Genomic DNA, 22,630 nt, shown 5'->3' on the forward strand with positions numbered 1-22,630 from the left:
TTCAAGACATGGTCGGGGATCTTGAATGCTTTCCTCATCTGCCGACAGTATACTCTTCGACTACAATGCTCATGATGTGAACGTAAAATAAACATGAGAATTGAATCAGTCATGTGTTATAGAATAGAGATCTTGTAATTGCATTCATTACATTTGTTGTGCAGAACGCTTACACGGCCTGTTATCACGGTTGGCGACACCCAAAAACCGTGACATTATACAATTTTCAAAGTGATACCCGCCGCTTGGCATTCAAGCTTTAGGCTATCAAACATACCATTCAACCCCTCTCCATCTTCGCTTTGAATGCAGAGCGCTATTCGTTGAAGATCAGCAAAAACGCGTCTCCGAAGCACCAGTTTTGAGAGCTCTGATTGTAGCTGGAGGTGATAATCAATCATTACGTCTGTGACTTCCAGGCTCACGAGTGAGTGCGGCAGGGTTTCGGAAAGTGACTCCAGATCCGAATGGTTATTGTGATCACAAGGCAGCCTCATTAGGTGGTCGTGTCGGACTGTAAGCTGTTCCAAAACAGTAAAGGCTTTGAACGACCCGAACGGAGTTTCCACAGCTTCCATCTCTTCCAATTGATCTTTGTAGGAATCTCCATAGCAGATACGCAGAGCCTTGAGAGTTGTGACAAAAGGAAGAATGGCGACATGAAAATTTGCAGCGTTGAAAGCCTCCTCATCATCAATCTCATACTCGTCCGCCTGTAACTCGACACCAATAGAGATCTGCTCAAGACCCGTACACAACGCCAGCCAATCAAGCATACCGCGGCACCAATAGCCCTCTTCTATAGTTATAACCCGGATCGGACATGAAGACTGATGAATATTAAGGTCCAGGCTATCGTCATGTTTTTTTCTCCTATTGCAGTTCCGTAGATACGTCGAACGGCAGGGAAATAAAAGAATGGCGTCAAGAAGTCCGAGTCGATCCATGAAGCCCCCCAGGCAACACATGCTCGGACTTCCTCTAGGCGAGGGAATGGAGAACCCCGATGGAATGGTTGCTGACGCTTCACGGCCTTGAGCAAGATATCAGAGATGAGGTCGGAATGTTCGTGCTCGAACTCGATGATTTGGAGGTTGGTTAGCCGGACAAGCAAAACACCCAACCATGCTTCTGCACAAAGTCCCTCCTCTCCATAAAGATGCTCTCTCCACAGTTCTCTTTGCTCGTGCTCTGCCGCAGGGAATATTTCATCCAGTGCACCCTCAATGAAGCTGCCTATTTCGTTGTCCACTTCCAGTGGGTCATTCTGGTCACATTGTGTCCAGCACAGGTCCAATCGATGGACTTGCCTGGCGAGCTTTGGCTGTCTCCATATACGTATGATAAAGTGGATAAACTTCTTGGAAAATGTGTCCGAAGAGATGTATGAATATATCAAAGGTGAGAAGATATCATGGAATCGCCGGCAGCAACGGCTCAGGGAATGCAGGGTTGACTGGGGGCAGCGACTTTGCTGTGTATGCTTCCCAATGGAAAGAAGCAATTCATTCGGCAGTTGATCCATGATCTATGGAAGCTTGATGAACCTTGATAGAGAATCCTATGGAGAATCGAGATATTGGCATATCCGACATTTTTTATACCCCAACTCAGTGGTTATCTAAGCTAGGCGGACTGAGTTTTCGCTGGATGGGCCCTTGGCACAGCGACGCCAAGGTTCAGACTATTGTGTTTATTTCCCTGTATTTCGACAACCGTCAGTGACTTGCTCTACAAATGCCTGGCGCCGGTAAAAAAGTCTGTCAAATAGACAAAAGGCTTAGGTACCTTCCTAGCAACGTTCGACCTAAGGTAACTTGTTCATGGCTCATATTCCAAGCTTTCTGACTTTCGCTGCCTAGATAACTCCACTCTAATTGTCTCGGGGCCCACCAAGCAACGAAAATGCAACGGAAAAAGTGCAACGGAAAACTTTAAATCCTAAGACTCTATGCGCGCTACTCAGTGTGTATTGGTCAAGCCGTTTCAAGAATCACTGCAACAATTGGGAGCCACGTTTTTAATATGAGTAGTAATTGAAAACAACAGGAAGCAGATTTCGCTAGTGACTGTAACCAAACTCTACACAGACTAAAGAGTCTCGCAAACAGACACCGCTTTCTTCACGTTCTTAACCAACTTTCCAATATCCTCTACGAAACGCCGAGCGATACCTATTTTAACTCCTTTCTCGATGAAGAATTTGGGATCTTGATCTTTGTACACTTGCGCAAGATCAAGACCGTTCTCGAGCATCACGTCACACACTTCTCGGAATGCATGCTTGAGGGTTTCATTGTCGACTTTCGACATCTGCCACTCACCGTATTCGTCGACGGCTAAGTCTCTAGGTCCAGGAATGTCGAGTGAACTGAGAGCAACTGTACTGGAAAATAACATCACCCTCTGCTTCCACAATCGTACATCGGTATAGGTATATGTCAAGATTAGCCTTTGGACTTTACATAGGAGAATATTTCCACCATACTCTCATATCTCCATCTCTGCTATCTCCAAATTTCCGAGGTTACCAAAATCTATTTCTGTAACCCTGTCTCTGCCAACCCTTGAACTGTGGCACAAAGCCGATAAGGTCTTAGCCAATCTTGTTATTTCAACCCCGGGATATTTGTTCTTTGACTTGACTCGGTCGCACGCACTACTAATTAGAAATAAGCTTCAACACCTTCTCTGATATTCAAATTTTTTCAATACATATATGGCATTCGACTGGTCCCGGGGATGAGCGCTACGTTGTGATGGTGTCTGTTCCACGCCAACAATAATTTGAGTTCGATTTAGGAAGTTGCAGCATCTGGCAATCGCTGTTCTTAAGTCTTTCCTTTGTCTTAGTGTCATGAAACCCCACAGACTGGTGGTTTCGATGCAGGTATCTACTACCCCGGCAGCCAAGACCCCTCCAAGATCAGCAGCATGGTACGTTATATCGCATCTTCAAGGAGAATCTGTGAATCCCAACTCCGAAGAGGAAAGAGAGGCTCTAGAACAAAGGCCATTTGGAGTCACATTTCTACCGGGGGTCATCCCAATGCAACGACTTCTTTGTTTGTGGTAGCGGAGGAGACACTTTGGCTTGTTGTTACAACAATCCAACATGTTGTCCTTGAGAAAGAATGATTTTAATTGGCTCTTTAGAGACTCTCAGACCCTGCACATTACTGTCAAGAGCATATCTGTGTTTCATATGATTCACTGGCTGCATGAATGCATGTTGCCTCCGCGATGTTGCTCTCAGGCGTGACATATAGTGTAGTTCTTTAGAAATATATATAAAGCCACGCGTTGATCTTCAAAAGGCATCGTCCTCTCAGGCAAGTCTACACAAGATGGGGTCTTTTCAAAGGGGCATCTTTCTCGCACTGTGCAGTCTCCGTTTGATTCATAGCACAGTTGCGTTGTCTCTAGGTGCACCCGAGGTTAGTACCCACTTCTCCAACTCCCAACATCACTTGTACTCCAGTTTCTAATCCAAATTAGGACAAACCAATCCAAGACCCGGCCCTGTACACCTACCCCTACACCTGCCCCTCCATTCCTGTTGGCACTGGGGATACATGCGACGATCTGGCTCTCAGGTGCGGTACCTCGGCGGCATCATTCACTTCCTTCACCCCGAATACTGCCTGCTCCTCTCTGCATCGCGGAAAACCCGTTTGCTGCGCGCCAGGGACGACTACATTTCCACCGGACAGTGATGCTTACTGCTACGTTTATACTATCCGCAATGGCGATACCTGCGCGAAGATTGCCGACGGGTACGGGATCACCACGGCCGATATCGAGACTTGGAACGCCAATACCTCGGCATGGTACGGGTGCAACCAACTGCAGGATGGAGGTCAAGTTTGTCTCAGCAAGGGTGAACCCCCAATGCCAGTTGCAATCGGTGATGCAGTCTGTGGTCCCCAAGTGCCTGGAACAGCACGTCCAATGTTGTGGACCAATATTGCCTCTTTGAATCCATGCCCTGCGGGTCAATGTGTAAGCTCTACCAAGATTCAATCTCGATCTCGCGGCTTAGATTGACCATACCTATAGTGCTCTACAAAGGGTAAATGTGGTACTGGTGCAGACTTCTGTGGCTCATCTGCACCTGCACCTGCTGTGCCCCCTGCGCCTGGAACTAAGGCTACATCAGTAAAAACTACATCTGCAACTAAAGCCACATCCGTGCCATCTGAAACTAAAAATGTGCCATTGTCAGCTAGAAGCTTTGTGACAATGACAGCCGAAGCTGTGACAGTGACAGCTAAAGCTAAATCCCCGACAAGTACAAAAAACGCGGATGCACACTTTTTCACGACAGATATACCCTTGGTAGATGTACCTTTGACATATCTACACGAAACCACGTCCACGTCAGCTGCCGCTCCTACTAGCTCTGCCACTAGCACTCATACTGGCACTGCCACTCAATTCCTGGAACCGGCCAAGAAGCTCAGTCTCCTGGCAAGCCAACTTCGGAATACTATAGTCCCCACAAGCTCAAGTACTACCAAGGCCACGTCTGCTACAACAACCAAAACCAAGACTTCCATAACCAAAGCCTCAACAACAAAAATCGTGGATGGTGTCGTCACCGTACCCAACGGATGGTCACTGAAGATGTTCAATGGCATCGGTTGCACTGGAAGCTACGTGTTACTCCAAGGTCACAACAAGAAATTGGAGGACAGTGACTGCATGAGGTTCCGCACGAAGAGTAATCTCGGGACCGTGGTCAACGACACAGCCGTTTCGTGTCGTTGGTGGACTATACCAGAAAGCGGTAATTGGGAATGGAGGAACTGTCACAGCGATTCTTTGCATAATCCCAAATCATGGCTTATGACAAATGGTCTCTGTACGGTCTCTCCTAATACGCAGTGCGATCTTGTCAACGACATTTCCCAAACTTATGGCTGGCGGGGTCCTGGTTTGTGCCACGATCGCCAGCAGATGGATCCGGAATTCGTATCTTTTAAGTGTTACGTTGGGTAAGGTCGAAATTGGTGTATACATAGACCTGAATCTTTTTTTCTTTGCAAATAGTTAATGACGATTATCTCTTTGCTTGACCTTTACCTTTTCCCTTTAGAAGAATGCTAATCGCAACACTAAACATCGGCATCTTTGGGTATGCTCTCCTTGCGCTTCCCGCGTGTGAAAATCCGTTCAACAATGTCGATTCCAAACCCAGTCCATAAAGTCAATACCAAAACAAAACACAGCCCACTGACCCAGCCATATGTTTTGGAGAATTTCGGCCCCTCTCCGCTAGGAAATTGCAGCTGTTGGAAGGGGATGACAACAGCTGATCCAAGGCTGACCATGAACGCTAGAACAAATGCTCTTAGGTGTTGATCTCCACCACATGACGCGTTCACCCAACCTGCCAGAAGGGGTGTATAACATCCATAACATCCCGTGAGAATTAACGCAGCCATCTTCAATCCTCTTGATGCAGGCCACGCCGTAAATATGGCAAAGCAGAAGGTTAGGAGACATCCGACTGCGAAACAGACGGGTCCTCGTCGGCCGGATTTATCGGAGACATATCCCGTACCGAGCATGAAAGCAAAATTCATGGCGCCCATGGAAGTGGGAATGTTGTTGATTTGAGGTACTGTATATACTCTCAGAGACTTCAACCAAATCCCGAAATACTGCATCACATAGGACCCGCAGGTGAGAGACCACAAGGCATACGCGAGTGAAAAAGCATAGAATTGCCAGGATAGCAAGATGCGTTTGAAAACAGTGGCATCCAGTTTTCCAACAGGAGTTCGACCTTCTTCGTCGATTTTCTCTCTGGCCCGATTTCTTTCCCATTCAGAGAGATAGAATGCTGTGGTGTTTCGAGGCGTATCGGGGTAAAGAATGTAACCATATATGGCGACTGGAATGGCAAGGATGAAATCGAAAATGAAGAGCCATCTCCACGCAGATAATCCACCTTTTCCATCCATGTCTTTGAACAGTGCTGCTTGCAGGTAGCCTGAAAACATTTGTCCCAGAACTCCGGACATGATGAAGAGACCACTTCGACGCGCCAGTTCGGATCGGCGATACCAACATCCAATAACGTACTGAATTCCGGGCCACGCGGCGGACTCAAAAAGTCCAATACAAAATCGAAGACCGTAGAGCTCAGATGCGTGGTTGTACTTGTACAAGAAAAGTACGAAGAGCGACCAGATGAACAAACAGCTTGGCAGCCAGTACCTCGGTCGAACAACAGTTAAAGCGAGGTTGGAAATTGGTCCCCCTAGGATTGCGCCAATACTAAAGTATGTGTTCATCCAGCTCAGTTCATTCCCTGGTCCGAATCCAAGCTCTTCTTTCATGCCAGAGACGTAGGCATTGGACACGTTGTTGCCATCCAGCTGCTTGATGAAAAAGTATAAACAACTGTAACTGAGAAGAAACCAGTCCAGTTTCAAAATGAGTTTTTTGTCGGCTTTTGAAGTACCTGGCTCATGCCAATGGAACCAACGTTGGCGGGACTCGTCCTGAGCATTCTTGGTTTGTGCTATGGGATCTGCCCGACGATGTAACCGATGTTCCAGTGTGTTGTCAGGTAGTTCAGGTCGTTTCCCTTCAGGTTGAGTGCCTCTTTCATGCCCGAGACGTAAGCATTGGAAGTCTATTTATGTCTGTCAGGCATGTATTTTCCTAGCTCATAGGGATTGATCCAAAGATTTAATGAAATATGCCGTACAGGCATAACTCAGTAGCCACCAGTCCACGTTCTGAACAAGCTTGCACTCTCGAGGCGACTTATCACAGGTGTCCCGTATCAACGCCTTGAGTCGAGCTTGTCTGGTTTTCTGTATCGGTGCCAGCTCTGACTGTTCGCTTGGAGCTTTGAGGCCCTTGACCTTAGGCTGTGTTTTTAGTTGATCGTGGTCGAACTCCATGCTCAAAACAGCAGTGGCTAGGGAAATGGACTACTGCTTCATGTATTTCATCCGATGAACCAATATTTATATGCATGCTAAACATTTATCAAATTATTCACGAGCACATCATTAAGCCCTATCGGCGCGGCTCCGCTCGTTTTTACCCCATCGAGACTAACCGGTGCACGTTATCGGAGGCTGATATGGCGCGAGAGGCTTCTACTGTGGATTATCTTAAACGACTTCGCATTCCAAATCTGAACTCCTTAAAGAGTGCTGATTGTCGCTAGATTTTTGATTTTTGATTATTTGGTTTAATTGCCATGGAAGTTGAACGGGTGGCTGTTATCGGTGCAGGCCCTTGTGGCCTAGGAGTCGCAAAGTACGTTTTTGCCTATGCCTTTTAGGGGTGGACGTGAATAATTGATAAACTAAACGCAGATACCTTCTTGCGGAAGAGAAATTCAAGACCGTCACCATTTTTGAACAGCGCGACAAACCTGGGGGTGTTTGGAATTACACCGGCGATCAAGGCGTCCGCGATGCATCGGTGATTTCTCGTTCTAAGCCAAGCCAGGAGCCTCAACAGCCTGTGAACGGGACTTTTATTTCTCCTGTATATGACTCTCTCGAAACAAATATTCCAAACTCGATGATGCAGTTCACCGAGTCTCCGTTCCCTGCGGGAACCGCGCTATTTCCAACGCATGTCGTCGTGAGAGACTATCTCCATCAGTATGCAGAGGAGCTGAAGCCCCTTATACGTCTGCAATCCTTGATTTTGGATGTGAAAATATCAAAGAAACTCCCCAAACCGGAATGGACTGTGACGTGGCGCAATTTGAAGACTGGTGGGATCATGGTGGGCCAGTTCGACGCAGTCGTAGTCGCTAATGGACACCACAATGACCCATATATCCCTGAAATCGCTGGCTTAGCTGAGTGGAATCAAACCTATCCAGGCTCCATCATTCATTCTTCCTCTTATAGGCGTGCCGAATCGTTTTCAAACAAGGTATGTAACCCTCCGCCTACCAAGTCACCCACAGTACTCAGACAGCAATAGAAAGTAATTGTCGTCGGTCACTCCGCCTCGGGAATCGACATCGCCACTCAAATCGGTCGTGTGTCAAAGCACCCGCTGCTGATTTCCGAACGGACAGCAACAGCACTCTCCACAGAGCAAGCCGCCGTTGCCGAAAGCCTTCCGGAAATTAGCCTTCTCAGTGCCGAAGAGGGTCGTGTGCAGTTTGTCAATGGCCACGAAGAGCGAGATGTCGATCACATTATCTTCTGCACAGGCTACCACTTCTCCATTCCATTCTTATCAAGTCTTCAGCCACCTCTTGTCACGGATGGCGTGCGTCCTCACCATTTGTACCAGCATGTCTTCTACAGCAAAGAGCCCACCCTCGCTCTGATAGGCTTCCCTCAACGGATTGTCCCATTCCCTTTCAGTCAGGCACAAGGGGCGTGGGTCGCGCGCGTTCTGTCGGGACGAGTAGCGCTGCCTTCGGAGATTGAAATGGAGCGGTGGATTGGGGAGTGGACGGTCAATCGCGGCGAAGGACGTAGCTTCAATATCCTTGCTTTTCCGCTTGATGCAGCTTACATCAACTCTCTGTACGAGTTGAGTTCACATGCGACGCGAAAGAATGGGTTGGAAAATGACGGGTACGGCAGAACACCGCCCTTCTGGGGCGAGAAAGAGAAGTGGACGCGTGCGAGATTCCCATTGATCAAGAAGGCGGCTCAGGCACTTGGCGATCGGCGAGCTCAGGTTAAGAGTTTGGAAGAGCTTGGGTTCGACTTTGAGAGGGAGATTGCTCAAGATGCTGTGGTTGGGAATCCGCGTCTATAGACGGACACATGGGTATCGCAGATAGAAGATCAAGATTCCAATGAAAGATAGGAAAGAAAGAACAAGAGTCTCAATTAGAGCATATCAGATCCTACACCCCCCAAAAGATTCATCCACTGCGTTTCTAGCAAGCTTTCACCCAGGTCGTTATCTGCTGGGATCGAAGTTCCGTCGTGCGTAACACTGAGCCGATTATTCCGGATTCCACTTTCTGGTCCAGCTCTCAAGCTATGCATAGTAAAGGATGGATGAGAAACACTTCGGTCCGCAACTTTCGGCCTCAGGGGCCAGGTATAAAAGCTTGCCTCGCCCATTGATTGGCTCAGCAATGCTTCCAGGTCATCTTGGACAGACTGTAGCTCCATTTCAGCATTGAAACTTGAGGTGGCCATCACAGAAGACCCGGAAAACTGGCTTCGTGGTATCAACGGGCTCTTTTGCTTTGTAATGATATCTGCAAGGCGCCGCAGAATTCGAGACGCTTCATGTGCAGCACCCCAGGAGGGTGGAAAGAATTCAAGCAAGTTTGCGAGAAGAGGAATCTCCGGGATATTTTCAAAGGCTGGGGCCCATTGACGAGTACAGTAGAGAAGAATTGCAGCCAATGAAAGGAGGCGACAGAGTGTAATCCAGTTCATGGGCAGATGTCGGTGGTCATGCAGTATAAGGCTCAACCGGATGTACTGCTGCGCAGCACCCTGGAGATTTGGCAGATTTTCTTCGGTTGCAGAATCTCCTTGTGCAGGACTGTACAATAAGAGAAGCAGGTTCTCGTAGCGGACATTAAGCCATGCGATGGTCGTATGAAAGGGAAGCTGGTCCTGTTCGCACAAAGTTGAGCTGGATAGTAGACAGCCCTGTGTATACCAGTCTTCGATTTGGAGTCGGAGTTCTTGGGGACTTGTAGATGGGTTGGGATCATAAATGGCGTTGACAATGCGTGTCTCTAGTTGTCGCAGAGAAATCACATGTCGACTGACCTGCAAGGCTATTGCGTATTGATGTCCTTCCTCAGAGCCATATTCATGAATCATGATGCTCGGTAGTGGTAATTTCATTAGATTGTCGGGAAAGGCAAATGGCAGTCCATAGGATATGCTGATCATGCGAGTGAACACATATACTGACCAACCAAGACGGCGACGGAGCTCCAGTGCCCGAGGCGAAAGGGTCTGGCAAGTGGGGGACTCATTCATCAGCCCGACTGCCAGAGCATGGTTGGTGAGAACACCAGCGATGGCTCGCGGATCTTGGTCATCGGGCTTGAACAAGAGATACAAGCCAAGGAGGAGCAAGGTGCCTGCTGATTGCTCGTCCACTCGAGAGACACACTCACAGAGTACCCCCTTGAGACACGGTTGGAAATCTCGCTCCTCGATGTTTTGCACTTCCCCAGCTCGCTGCAGGGTTGTGAAACCGATAGCCATTACCATATAGACGCGGTTTGGTACAGCAGATTGGGGGAGAAGGCCATTATGTGCCCCTTTATTGCAAAGGGCATCGAAATCTTGAAGAACATACTCGCTATCCATAAATGGGTATGTGCGATGAACGTGTCGAAAATAGGCCTGTAAGCACTTGAGACTAGCTGCAACAGAAAGGCACACATTTCCTTCAGCCTTGGGAGTACGGCTCTCTTCAAAGCCACTCTCGCTGCGCTCAATCGCCATAGTCGCCCCAGTTGATGGAGACTGCATCGGACTGTCCAAGGCCATATCTCGCCCAGTCTCGATAGACTCGATCGGCGATCTACCAACGGGGAGTGCATCATTCACAAGCCGGCTTAGCCAGTCAATGCGTGATTGCAGTTCACGCTCACGCGTCTGCGGACTCGCAGGTTGCTGCATCAAAGAGCAAGGCACCCAAGCAATCATGCATTGCTCGCAGGATCCGTCAGCTGTTCGGGAGCACCGCTTCTTTTGTTGGCGGCAGCGGCGACACGCCGGTAGAGAGGGCCGTCGACCATTATTAGCATTGGTGGGTCTACCCTGTTTTATTATCTTCGGTTGTGATTTATTTCGATGGACCCGGAAGCGATGCACGGCGCCCTCCATGATTGTCGCATGGGAAGGGGGGTCGTCGGAGAGATAACGCGGTAATCAACGAACTGAGCACGCCATCCCTTCCCCAAACTGGAAATATCCATCGGGACCGCACCGAATTGTATATTTAAAAGAGACTATTCGAAATGGCTTCTCAGAATCACCTCTCTCATTTGGAACTAAAATCATCATCTCACCATGGTATCCGAAACCGAAGCGCTAGAAATCTACCGCACTGCGATCCACCTTGACGGTTTGAACATCTCCAACTGGTCACGCGAGATCTTCGAAGCCTGGCAACAAGGCAGCATCACGGGTGTGTCGTGCATATGCGGTATCTGGGAAGGGATTCGCAGTGCCATTATCAACGTGGTACAATGGAAAAAGTGGTTTGAAGAGCCGTCCGACCTCATCGTACAGGCGCATTCTGTCCGTGACATTCGCCTAGCAAAGCGCGATGGAAGAACAGCAGTTCTACTTTCCTGGCAAAACACACCCGGCATTGAAGACCAAATTGATTACCTACGCGTTTTTCGCGCCCTGGGCGTGCAGGGTCTTCCATTATTAGAAGCTGCTTCTACCTTCTCGTGTAATCCGTGACTTTGATTGAAGTTTATAGAAGTTTCGTCTGCCCCTCGATAAATTTAATCTCGAGATGTTAAAGCTCGACGCGTGATTATCGATATAAAAGGCTACGGGGATCCAGAGCTAGACGTATGTGCGGAGCAAGGAGCGAGTACAGCAGCTGCCAGCAATGCAATTAAGAACCACCAAGACAACAGGGTATACCGCTTTTTCTTTTGGGATTTCTAGTAACCGCATCATTGTCCATAAATTATCTGGTAGTTTTCACGGTGTATGGAGAAAAAAAGAGATTAAAGCAACCCCACTAAAATGTCGATAAAATTCAGCGTCTAGGAGTCGATATGAGCCCGTGTAGTACTATAGGAGCAATTGATTAAAGTCAGGAGTGACGGAATGCTAAGGGCTTTGGAACTACTCTAACTTTAGAGCCCCAGAAGCCCTAGAGCTCCCTAGGGCTGGAGGGTAAGGTGCTTATAAACTATTTACCGGCGTAAGGGGGAACAAGATGAACTGCACTATTTACGGCATAGCATCGAATGGGATTACTTTCGTCTTCCTGAAGATCAACAACGATTCCGAGTGGCAGTATACCTAAGTACCCCTGTGGTTGTTGTGATGATTCTTAAATGCTGCAGTAGACCGCTGAGCCGCAGTAGAGAAACCATACACATCAATTTTGTGCATCTTGAAGCCTCTGTCGAGATTTTCCTTGGTATCACATAGATAAACAGTGACTCTAACCATATAGGGCCCCCTCTGTATCTGCCCTTTTAGGTAAAAGGTTCAAAGCCATCAGATTGTGTAATCAGGATACTGCTCGAACATTACATAGCGCTAGTGGCCGGTGAGGATGACGAGATCCGCCACTTGGCAGGAGCAAGCTAATTAAGCTCGCGGTTGAAGAATCCGGAAGTTGCTTGAATATCGTTAGAAAAACAATGGAAATTACCGTTCTATAGGGACGCACGTGAATTTACCCCACATCTGACTGTTGGAGATCATGTGCCCAGGTGATATGATCTGTTTGACCTCTCTTGTTGGTTCCTCTCCTGTTTTCCTCGCTACCTTTCACGCACTTTCGAGTTAGCCAATACAGGGCGTGTTGCCTCTCTCTCCCCCGTTTCTCGATCACCGACTCACCAAATCAGGCAATCAATGCGAACCAGGTGCTGAAATCATTTGGAAAATAACGGTACACATTTTAACTCTATAAATTTCTGACTGGCTCGCAGATCATGCTGAAATTATCCCAACTAGCACGATCTGCTCTTCATTCGCCTCACAGGAAGCACCTTGTGAAGGCTTTTTCTGTGGCTCAACAGTGTTTCATCTCATGAGAGCGACACTTTGGCCATTCGTACATAAGTCCTTGGGGAGTATCTGAGTATTCCAAAAGGAGATATGGTTAGTCCCGTATGTTTGACACTTTACATAGGCTGAAATATCCTCAGCCTTTCGAAAAAAAACCGCTTGATTCCCCCATAGATTTCAGCGACGTGCCCCAGAACCGTGTGGCAATAATTGTTGGAAAAAGCCAGACAGTGTACTGGCAATGGTGCAACGTCACTGTTTATGAACTTGACGAGGAAGGAAAGGAACAGACAAGGAGACTCTATGGCATGCCGAATGGACAAGGGGTTACTCCACTTGGGGTAAAGCTTTACGTTACAAAGGGCAAATTCATAGAATGAGGTGTTTGGTGTGCTCAATTGTGTTGTGCGGTTTGCGTTCTAGGTATATAGTTTCAGGCTGGAGAGATTTCTGACATATCGGAGGCATCTTGGCAATTTCTTTTTAATATAGGCTGCTTATCCGCCACGGGGATAGACTCACTGTGGGAGGATGGGGGCGTAAATTGTGCGTTTGGCCATAAATCTCCACTTCCTAGACTAAAAGCTCTTCGGTCTTGACTAAAATCTGCGAGGAGTGATCAGTATTGCGTGGACACCAATGTTATTCTCATTCGCCTTACATTTTCGATGTATCGAACGCCTACCACGATGCCATCCTCGTCCTTGACAGCACTTCCGGGTCCTTCGAAAACATTGTGCTTGCTCTCTGTGTCCAGACAGCACAGGCATGCAAGAACTAGATTGGTGTATTGATCTCCAACAAGGCTCGGGAGTCGGTCTTCAGTGATAGCCACCAGCTCTGCCTTGATTGCCGTGCCACCTCGGCGAGAATTCCTGTCGGAGATGGCACTTTGGATATTCAACTCATCCCAGGGGTGTGGTTCAGTGTTGTCTGGTTCCTGTACCAGAAATGAATGCCATAAGGCGATTTCGAGAAGGCAAACCCCGAGACTGTATATATCGTGCTGCATTTTGAATGCCTCTTCGGACCATTGTCCTTGTCGATATGGATGTCTATATAGATTCTTTTCCCATTCCAAGTCCCCCATTAGATCAGTCTGACCTTGGGCGCGTCTGATGCGTTCAAATCCAATAAGGAACGATGGTCCGATATCCGTGTTGTCTTCTTCGAATATAAGGACCGTTTCGGGGCGGATTCCTTTGTGGACGAATCCCGTCGTGTGGACAAACATGATTGACCTTGCGAGCTGCTTAGCGAGCTTCATGCGCTTGGTCAAGGATATTCTCGGCCTGCTTAGCAGAATCTCTCTCAATGTCTTCGGGGAGTTTAACCCATTTGGTATCTCGAAGATGAATTCAAATTGTGTGTTCTGGCTTTGGGGAGTCCCTGTGGAATCCTGGGGCGGGATCTCCACTGCCCCAACACATTTGAGTAGGCCAAAAGAATCGGGATCAACATTCCTGAGCATGCGTGCCAGATCTCGAACATTGGATTTGATGGTTTCAAGGTTTGCTTTTGGTGCATAATTGGTTCTATCTAGAAGAATTTGCCGGCCATCATAGGATGATGTGTATGTGTTCGTTCCAGGTATCTTCTCACGGCCGTTCGAAATTGATTCAGTAGGCCGAAAGATTGTTCCATCGGAATGACTTCGCTGAGTAGAAACATTCCGAATGATTTCTCTGGTCTGAATAATCCTCCTTGCCGATGGGCTTCTTCTCTCGTCTTGTAGTTTTTCATCGATTGCCGATGCCGAGAGAAGTGTTATCAAGTACCATGACGGGTCGAACCTTCGTTGCCAGGCCTCCAAATCTGCAACGACCTTTTTCAAGTCTTTGGTGAGGAAGAGAGCCTTAGCCTTTGAGTATGAGCTGTTAGATGAAAGCTTCTGGTGGTGACTCTTTTCAAGACCATCAATGGCACCCAAAAGCTTTTCATTGAGGCGAGATATTGAATCGGCATAGTGTTCTCGGAGCGAAGGCTGAAGCAGAGAAGGCATGTTCCAGAACCCCTTTAATAGTCTAACCTGCACTTCGGTTTTGTTCCAAACACCCTCAATGATCAACGCCATTTCTTCAATATCCTTGTCAATGCTGCGTATTTCACGACAAAGACGCACAAGCTGTTGGCCATTTCTTGGGAATTCAAAGAAAGGTGAGTCAGAAATTTCGTTGTCGTTAAAGGGGGACGCAAATTACCTGATGCAAACATCTAACGCCCCAGTCACCCCCATTACGAACGAAACCGCTTCCATGTTAAATTCGCGGGATCTTGTAGATTGGGTTTAACAGTCAATTTAAAAGTGATGGCGAAAGAATTACGACGTACAGAGTAGTAGATCCCGTAGCCAGGGATATATGATGATTTGATGTATCCCCTTTTTGAGCAATGGTTTGCACGTAAGAGGGGCTATGTAGTCAGCCCGCTGCCTAGGTGGCTCATGGTCATATGACGAAGACTGGTTGCCTAAAACATTGTGCCTGATCGGAGAAATTTGCTTCCGATTGCTCTGCTTCCCATATGGCAATCAGCATCAAATCCACACTGAGCCCTGAGTGGACGAGAGAGCGACAGTCGGGCGCAACCGAGCCGCACGGGGTGGCCCAGGCCCCGCAGGGTCGAGCCTTTCCCTCCACAATTTGTTCGATCCCCATCTGTTCCTCAACACCTCGATTGAACCATTTACAATACCAGCAATAAATTACCCCGAGGTTACCTGCCAGACCAACCCTTGAAGCGCCCCCCAACCGGAAACCTCTCAGCATCACCCATTCACAATGAACGAGGAGGAGCTTGCCGAATCGCTCAAGCTTCGAGCTGATATTTTCCCTGATGGCCGTTTGCTGGAAACAAGACTCAAGCCTGGGCAGGGACAGGATCAAGTATTTGCCAAAACAACCGAGAACTCTATCTGGAAACGTGAAAAAGTACTCGCGCGTGGGAATGCGGACGTGTTCCTATATTCATCCCTAAAGGGAGAATTGCGGGTACTGAAGCAGATTCGTTGGCAAGAAGAGATTGGCAATTATCGCCGAGAGCTACACATGATGGAACGGGTATCGAAGGAGGTGGAGTATGTTAACTGCATTTGTCATCTGTGCCGTGTTCTTTTCACTGCGCCAGGAAGCTCATTAGGCTAATCAAACACCACCAAATAGACCGCACCAGAAGGAGCTATTTGTCGAGCTCATTGGCTGGTTTCCGTCCAAAGATTACATCTACTTCGTACTGGAGTACTGTCCTTACGGGGATATTTCTCAACAACCCACTCCTATGCTGGAAGCGAAAGCGTGGTGTGTATGCAATCAAATAATTGAAGGTCTGTCTGTTTTACATGAACTGGGAATCATACATCGCGATATTAAGCCAGAGGTAAATTTATTCCAACTTTCAAGGCCCCAGGCTTCATCTAATACCCGTGTTCCAGAACATCTTGGTTGTTGACCTGAACCCCATCCGAGTCAAAATCGCGGACTTTGGGATCAGCAAACTCGCCCATAAAGATGACACACAACCATCAACACAGAAAACAACTAAAATTGGAACGCCCGGCTATATGGCCCCTGAACGGTTGCGCTTGGTTGGTGGAGTAGGGTCAAGCCACACACCTGCCGTTGATCTATGGTCTCTAGGCTGTCTGCTGCACTATATTTTAACGGGCAAAATTCCGTTCACGGATCATTTATCCGATACGAACGATGCAAATACAGTGCTGGAGAAATATTGCAATGGCGATCATAGCTTCCTGGAAAAGCCTCTAGCCCGGTATCGCGTTAGCTTGTCGGGCAGATGTTTCGTGCAAAGACTGCTAGCTCCTCTTCCTGAAGATAGACCGCGAGCTTCAGGGCAGCTTATGATGGATTGGAAGTTTCCTCCGGCCACAGTAAACGATGTTTCACTCGCCACAGAACCATTTGAGACATCTCAACTCTCAATTACCGATACTAATCATAGTGTGATTTCGCAACAACAGTTTCATTCAGACCAATCACTATTGTTTGAATATTCCGACAGCATTATAACGGAGCCCCAAATGGTATTCACCTCTCAGTTCCAGACCTTAGGCGATAAGGCCTAGATACACTAACAGTTGACTTCTTGTAGGACCTGCCATCGTCAGAACTTTGGTATCTCTTGAAGTCGGAAAAAGACGGTCGATTAGACAGGGATAGACTTCGAATTTTGCTTCTATCACACGCCAACCCAAATGCTTATTTGAGAGGATATACAGCTCTGCACATCGCCGCAGAGCAAGGCAGCGCAGAAACAATAAGTGTGCTCCTTAGTTATTTTGCGGATCCCGAAGCCCGTACAAAGCTCACGCAGGAGACAGCCCTCCACCTTGCTACCGCGCAGGGGGGGCCCGCGTCAGTTGACAAAATTTTTCAGCTGGTTTCAGTGGGTAAGGCTAACCCGGAGGCCCGAAATCCCGATGGCGACACAGTTCTTCATCTAGCGATTCGTAGAATGGGGGCTGCGGCAATTGAAATTCTGCTTGAAAAAGGGGCGTCTACGGAGACAAAGGGACGCTTTGGGCGAACTCCGCTTCAATATGCAATTTTCCTCGGAAGAGAAGATCTCGCGATGGTTTTATTGAATCACGAGGCGAACCCGTACTGTGAAGACGAGGACGGTCTCACACCACTTCATCTGGCAGTGAAATCCAACAAACTGAGCATTTCATTTATGGAGATTCTGATCGGAAATGGATCCCGTCTCAACCACGAGGATAACCGTCGTCAAACCCCACTTTTTGTGGCAGCCACTTATGGAAGACGGGACTTCATACGTCTATTGATTGATCGTGGCGCCGAGTGCCGACCTCATTCTGCTGAACTTGAAACCCGCATTTCTAAAGCACAGCATCGCTCGCAACCCGGCCTGCGCATACCATGGCTTTCCTCATTCGGTGCAAAATAGCGGAATGGATCCATAAGTGACCAAAATGATGGCTGTCGATCGTTGGTGGAGTTGGTCTGGCCCAGATCGCATGAATGCGAACCAAGTATTGAAAAAAAAGCGAGAATGTCTGCCTCTCAAATGCCGCCGCACCGAAGGTTAGAATCCCAGGCTGTTGTGCTCTAGAGATAAACCTTTGGTCTCTTTCATGAAAAAAGCCAGGATCATGGACACAGGAAACAACATTCTGATTCGGTGTCAATAAAACTGTAGCAAAACGCTCGCAGACACACAAGAAGATCTGGATTTTTTTTTGGACTCACAGCAAGGACCCTCTCAAAAGGGGAAACCCGATCCCGGTACGTCTGACTGGTGGTGTTCCGGCGCATTTCGCTCTAGTACTAGGGTGGATCCAGCATAGACAGAAAGTGCCAGGGAAACACCCATCTCTGTCGTAATGTCAGGTTGTTGCATCGTCTTACGGTTTGAGGGGCCATACCACGATAGTCCAATGGGAACACCTCTGAAACGTAGAGAGCTATTGGAGCCTCCGCGAAAAAGTGGAGGGCAGTGAAGCATAAATAGAAAGCATCGAATTCGGGAACAGCGCATAGTAGCATGACGCATGTAAACAGTCCATAAAGCAGGACAAGAATGGTTCTTCTTCGTCGCAATTGATCCAACAGTTGTGTCATGACAACAAAAAACATGGTTCGTACTGCCATGAAGATTGCCTGAACAAGGGAATACATCAAGGAGGTCTTGCCCTGGAGAAAGCCAGTTTCAGAGACCAAGACTCTCGACATGCCTCTGATATGCATCAGCACAACACATATCGACAATGAAGTTATCATCCTCCGATTGGTAGTAATTAATCTGGGCTCTGGATCTGGTGTGATTCCAGAAGGATGACTATCGAGTGGAATCTGTCGGTTGTTGATAAAGTCGTGTATCTGGTAAATATCCCGAGCAGCTAGAAGCTCCGTATCACGGAAACATCGTAGACAATGATAAGCTGCTGCGATGTTACCATTCGAAGCCAGCCAGTAGGGAGATTCAATCATCGGGATGCTCAATCCTAAAAGAACTGATGCGGCCAACGCTGACAGCACAAAATCAAGGAAGTTCATGGTGGCAGACTCTGGCATCACCGTTTTCACAAATACCTGGTAACTCTCGGACGGGAAAACGGTGTATCTTTTTGTCTGTTAGCTTTTCTTCGCGTAACATATCTTTGAGCACAAGACATGGTTTCTCACAAATACCACATTGCTATCCAATAGCCGCGCTTCGATGGCTCGCTAGTCTCAGCAATATAGAGGAGCGAAGTAGAGGTCAAGACCACCATTGCGCTTGCAGAAAGACCCCTGGACAAAAGAAACAAGTGCAAATTAGTAGATAGAAAGCTTCCAATCGAAGCTCCCAGGGCGAGCAGTGCTCCCACGCGCAAAGCCTGGCGCCTACCCCAATACCGATTGGAGACCACTGAGAGCCCAAAACCCAAAAGTGCAAATATGATCGATGCCATGCTAGTGAAGAAGTTAGCGCTCGGGGAGTACCATCCACTTAGATATTACCTATGATTTACCTATGAAGCAGGCGCGCTATCCCAAAAACTTCGAACCTTGTCCCTCCCAATTCGGGAGACGGCGCAGATACCGTTATGGAGAGAAATCCCGCTGCGTAGCATGCAGCCATCCCCATGAAAAGGGATTTCCCGCCATATGTACCCCCATCGTTTCCCAAATAGGTCAACTCCTTGTCAAGGCGTGAAAAATCGTCCGGGTGATGGAAAAGTAGAGCCCCCCTCCTGATAACATTTTGTGAGTCGTCTAGACCATATTCGGTGACAAATTCGTCTGCTTCGAGGAGGATCTTATTCATATCCACCCTTGTGGCGCTTTGATGGCTGTGTGCAATATTTCTTAGCTATTGCCTTTCGTTTGGGGTTGTCGGCTCACTTGCCTGGTCGCATGGTCCTCTATGTTAGGATTGCTATGGACTCCAACATCAAGTTCCATCGCTGTGTTTATAGGCCATATGCTGATGGTGATGATTGAATATTGAGGCAATGTCATGACCGTCAGAAGGAGAGGTAGAAACTGGGAAGCCTTGTGTCGCCCCCTGCATGTGCCCGGGTCACGTTGTTCAGCCGCAGCATCGCCGATCGGTCGACACGCTTCAGCGATTTAACAGTTACTCGTTCCAATTAGAGAACCGAGCTTGACTAATGACTAATATCTAAAAAATCCCCCACAATGGTTCTGTCGTGACTTTAGTTTCAAGATCTTGACACTTGACTTTCAAGTTCCGTATCGGCATCTCCACATGATGGGTTGATTGCTCGCTGGCTAGCTCACTCATCTCCTTTCAGACCAACCAGAGCTGATCTCGATATTGGGGAAACATCTCGTATCAACCTCTTGCAATAGAGCCTCTCCTTCAATGAACTGTTCATATGGTATTGTGGTTCCGGGGTTGGGTTCAAGTATTCTACCATGGAACCTAACGGTTAGGGTTCGTCCCGAGATTACAGCCGATGCTAGCCAGGTGTTATCCTACTTCCGGTAGTAGTAAGGACGCGGTTTTTAAATAGGATGATAGTTACTAGAGTGCGTTTATAGAACTAAAGGAAGTATATCACCGCGCCTATTTTAGCCCACTTCGAAGAAGGGCGCAAAACGGTGGTAGAGACCGATGCTTCCTGCTACGGTGCGGGTTCAGATGCCAGGGAAGGCCATGCTCGACCAAGTGATTTCATGGCCTGGTGTAATCTGGACAAGGGTTATGCGCGTCAGCTCACGCCCTGGGGCAGTCAGACTGTTGTGAAGCCTCTGGGCCCGTTAAAGGACCGCCCGGAACTGGCCAAGGCTATGTATGGCTCGAGCGGGCTGGTCGAAATCAAATATGCAGAAAGTATTGGGAGAGAACTGGCTAAATTACTTGGAGAAGATAATTGGCGAGTGACCTATTTGAAATGCCAGCAAATTTTGTGTTAAAAATCAATACGTGTACCTCAAGTGGTTTGCAATGCTCCGGTTGTATATAAGCCCCCTTGTCTAATTGGTCTCTCCCTATACTAATAATAGAAATATATTACCATAAATACTCCTAAGGTTTACAAAACATGGGAACTCCATTCATGGATGGCTTCAACCTTTGAATGTTGTTCAACGTTTGCCATGATTATTTGTATAAATAAAAAGGAACTATGGACATCCATGAAGGGAAATAAAAAAATAAAGCCTGGCTGCTTGAGCGTCTAAAATTCGCATTGATCTAATGTTGTATACGAAACATTGCCATACCGAAGACACTACGGAGTACTCCGTACATAGTACGAGGTCTTAGAGCCTCAAACCTTGAAACCCCCCATTTATATATCATCCTTGGTTTATCTTTTATCTTTTAATATCCCTTTTCACTTTTTTCTTTGATCACTTTTGCTTACTTTCCCCCCAAAATATCAAAGTCATGGGTCGCCTCCACCAGGCCGATCCCCCTGCGTCATCGTCGCACTCACTCCATTCTCTCGACGACGCGCCGCCTCCATACACAGATGACCCCGAACCCATTCTCGCCCCTATCCAGTCTGTCCAGCCTCCCACAAGCATCCGACCCCTCCGTCTAATCGACTCCGCCTATGTTCTCCCCGGCGTCAAGGATGTCAGACCCCAAGACAAGGTCTCTCTCACCCTCGAACCAGCGCTCTCAAGCAACTGCGACGAGCTCTACAATGTTATCTGCCGGCAGATAAGGCTGCCGCCACGGCCGCTACTCTACATCCATGGCACCCACAGCGAATCGAGCAATGACAAAAAGGACAAAAAAAGCAACACAGTCTCAGACTTCAACTTCAAACTGGATCTGGCAGAGACCATGCTGACCGGCTGGGAGGGCGGATATACGGACGCGATCTGGAGGGAGGTGGAAATCCTCACAGATGAGTACCTCAAACCCGCGTATCGGGGAGGAATCCTCCGCTCGCGCACGTACAAACCGCCCAAGTCGCGTGCTGCTATTAGTCTCGGCGGGGACAGTGATGCCCTCCTAGCCCGAGATGACGCCGACGAGCAAGATAACAGCTCCCCAGAAGCGAAAAGCCTGAGAATGTGGTGCGAGCGGTTCTGTCGTGACCCCGCTTCTGTGAAATCGTATGCTCTGCCCCTTACTCGCGCACAAAATACCCTGCTAATCTCGATTAACGCCATACAGATTCACTCTGCACCGTAAAGTCTCCGGTTTCGACTCCAACGCCATGCGCAACGTCCTATCCTCACACATTCGCGAACTCAACTACCGCGGCTCCATAAACTTCAGTCTCTTCATCGCCCAACGCTCCGTCACAATATACTCCCCGCACTGGATCAACCGGCTCCGTACGAATCGTTTCGTCTGGTGGGCTGTCGTCCTCCTGCAGCTCTGGATCATCACGTGGCCGGTTATCTTCTTCATGGAGAAGAGGTACGAAGTCATCCACACGCGCTGGAACGCATCGCTTATACCGGAGTCTGACTCTGTGCTGGATAAGTGCTACGCGTTTGATCGTGATGAGTCTTCCCTGGCTGAATATTGGGCTCCGGCTGTTAAGCAGGCGGCGTGGACTCGGCGGCAGGGTGAAGGTGATCTTTTGACGAGGATGGATGCGGATCGCTTGCAGGGGTATACTACGCGACAGCTGCTTGGTCTTCGTGCTGCTAGTTCGGATACTGAGATCGATCGCCGAGAGAGGGTTAATAATGGTGAAGCTGGGTTTCTTGATAATGTTGTAGGTTTGGTGAGAGGGATTGGAGAGGCTGGGCAGGATTGGAGGTTTTCTGCAGGATGGGGTGCTAACTCGTAATTTGTGACTTTGTGTTCTGGTTTGCTTTTGATTGCTACAGTGTGTCAGAGAATATGATGTCTCCGAAACTAAACCTGGTTTTGCCTGATTCGGTCATCTACGTGAAGTCCTCCGGCTACGAGATGTAAGTGAATCCTTTTGGAATGAACATTTTGCTCAATAAGATATCCTTCGTGAACGTGAT

The 22,630-nt window shown here is 48.1% G+C and overlaps 11 protein-coding genes across 11 annotated transcripts; 6 read left to right on the forward strand and 5 right to left on the reverse strand.

Annotated features, from left to right (window-relative positions):
• Positions 1-215: 215 nt before the first annotated feature.
• Positions 216-1,525, reverse strand: N7471_008758 (uncharacterized protein; the record flags this gene model as incomplete). Its single annotated transcript, XM_057281477.1, has 2 exons — positions 216-799; positions 895-1,525. The coding sequence occupies 2 exons, from the start codon at positions 1,523-1,525 to the stop codon at positions 216-218; spliced, it is 1,215 nt and encodes a 404-aa protein (XP_057135737.1).
• A 1,822-nt stretch (positions 1,526-3,347) lies between these two features.
• Positions 3,348-5,001, forward strand: N7471_008759 (Peptidoglycan-binding Lysin subgroup; the record flags this gene model as incomplete). Its single annotated transcript, XM_057281478.1, has 3 exons — positions 3,348-3,437; positions 3,499-4,002; positions 4,060-5,001. The coding sequence occupies 3 exons, from the start codon at positions 3,348-3,350 to the stop codon at positions 4,999-5,001; spliced, it is 1,536 nt and encodes a 511-aa protein (XP_057135738.1).
• Positions 5,002-5,117: 116 nt separating this feature from the next.
• Positions 5,118-6,920, reverse strand: N7471_008760 (Major facilitator superfamily domain general substrate transporter; the record flags this gene model as incomplete). Its single annotated transcript, XM_057281479.1, has 2 exons — positions 5,118-6,646; positions 6,722-6,920. The coding sequence occupies 2 exons, from the start codon at positions 6,918-6,920 to the stop codon at positions 5,118-5,120; spliced, it is 1,728 nt and encodes a 575-aa protein (XP_057135739.1).
• Positions 6,921-7,225: 305 nt separating this feature from the next.
• N7471_008761 (Flavin monooxygenase FMO) lies at positions 7,226-8,763 on the forward strand (the record flags this gene model as incomplete). Its single annotated transcript, XM_057281480.1, has 3 exons — positions 7,226-7,284; positions 7,344-7,917; positions 7,969-8,763. The coding sequence occupies 3 exons, from the start codon at positions 7,226-7,228 to the stop codon at positions 8,761-8,763; spliced, it is 1,428 nt and encodes a 475-aa protein (XP_057135740.1).
• A 74-nt stretch (positions 8,764-8,837) lies between these two features.
• N7471_008762 (fungal specific transcription factor domain-containing protein) lies at positions 8,838-10,637 on the reverse strand (the record flags this gene model as incomplete). Its single annotated transcript, XM_057281481.1, has 1 exon — positions 8,838-10,637. One exon carries the CDS (start codon positions 10,635-10,637, stop codon positions 8,838-8,840), a length of 1,800 nt encoding a protein of 599 aa, XP_057135741.1.
• Positions 10,638-11,003: 366 nt separating this feature from the next.
• Positions 11,004-11,405, forward strand: N7471_008763 (uncharacterized protein; the record flags this gene model as incomplete). Its single annotated transcript, XM_057281482.1, has 1 exon — positions 11,004-11,405. One exon carries the CDS (start codon positions 11,004-11,006, stop codon positions 11,403-11,405), a length of 402 nt encoding a protein of 133 aa, XP_057135742.1.
• Positions 11,406-13,274: 1,869 nt separating this feature from the next.
• On the reverse strand, positions 13,275-15,090 carry N7471_008764 (uncharacterized protein; the record flags this gene model as incomplete). The annotated part of the gene is made up of 3 exons (XM_057281483.1): positions 14,903-15,090; positions 13,363-14,839; positions 13,275-13,307 (listed from the first exon to the last, which is right to left on the reverse strand). Exons 1-3 carry the CDS (start codon positions 14,956-14,958, stop codon positions 13,275-13,277), a joined length of 1,566 nt encoding a protein of 521 aa, XP_057135743.1. The 5' UTR covers positions 14,959-15,090.
• Positions 15,091-15,249: 159 nt separating this feature from the next.
• On the forward strand, positions 15,250-17,624 carry N7471_008765 (uncharacterized protein; the record flags this gene model as incomplete). The annotated part of the gene is made up of 4 exons (XM_057281484.1): positions 15,250-15,777; positions 15,863-16,076; positions 16,132-16,740; positions 16,809-17,624. The coding sequence occupies exons 1-4, from the start codon at positions 15,482-15,484 to the stop codon at positions 17,622-17,624; spliced, it is 1,935 nt and encodes a 644-aa protein (XP_057135744.1). The 5' UTR covers positions 15,250-15,481.
• A 315-nt stretch (positions 17,625-17,939) lies between these two features.
• N7471_008766 (Major facilitator superfamily domain general substrate transporter) lies at positions 17,940-18,951 on the reverse strand (the record flags this gene model as incomplete). The annotated part of the gene is made up of 3 exons (XM_057281485.1): positions 17,940-18,052; positions 18,103-18,800; positions 18,863-18,951. The coding sequence occupies 3 exons, from the start codon at positions 18,949-18,951 to the stop codon at positions 17,940-17,942; spliced, it is 900 nt and encodes a 299-aa protein (XP_057135745.1).
• Positions 18,952-20,101: 1,150 nt separating this feature from the next.
• On the forward strand, positions 20,102-20,602 carry N7471_008767 (Peptidase M19 renal dipeptidase; the record flags this gene model as incomplete). Its single annotated transcript, XM_057281486.1, has 2 exons — positions 20,102-20,114; positions 20,262-20,602. The coding sequence occupies 2 exons, from the start codon at positions 20,102-20,104 to the stop codon at positions 20,600-20,602; spliced, it is 354 nt and encodes a 117-aa protein (XP_057135746.1).
• Positions 20,603-21,077: 475 nt separating this feature from the next.
• N7471_008768 (uncharacterized protein) lies at positions 21,078-22,446 on the forward strand (the record flags this gene model as incomplete). Its single annotated transcript, XM_057281487.1, has 2 exons — positions 21,078-21,757; positions 21,819-22,446. 2 exons carry the CDS (start codon positions 21,078-21,080, stop codon positions 22,444-22,446), a joined length of 1,308 nt encoding a protein of 435 aa, XP_057135747.1.
• Between the last annotated feature and the right edge of the window lie 184 nt (positions 22,447-22,630).

Source organism: Penicillium samsonianum (assembly GCF_028829775.1).
Source record: "Penicillium samsonianum strain IBT 33392 chromosome Unknown utg000004l_segment0_segment0, whole genome shotgun sequence".
In the NCBI taxonomy this organism is placed as follows: Eukaryota; Fungi; Ascomycota; class Eurotiomycetes; order Eurotiales; family Aspergillaceae; genus Penicillium; species Penicillium samsonianum.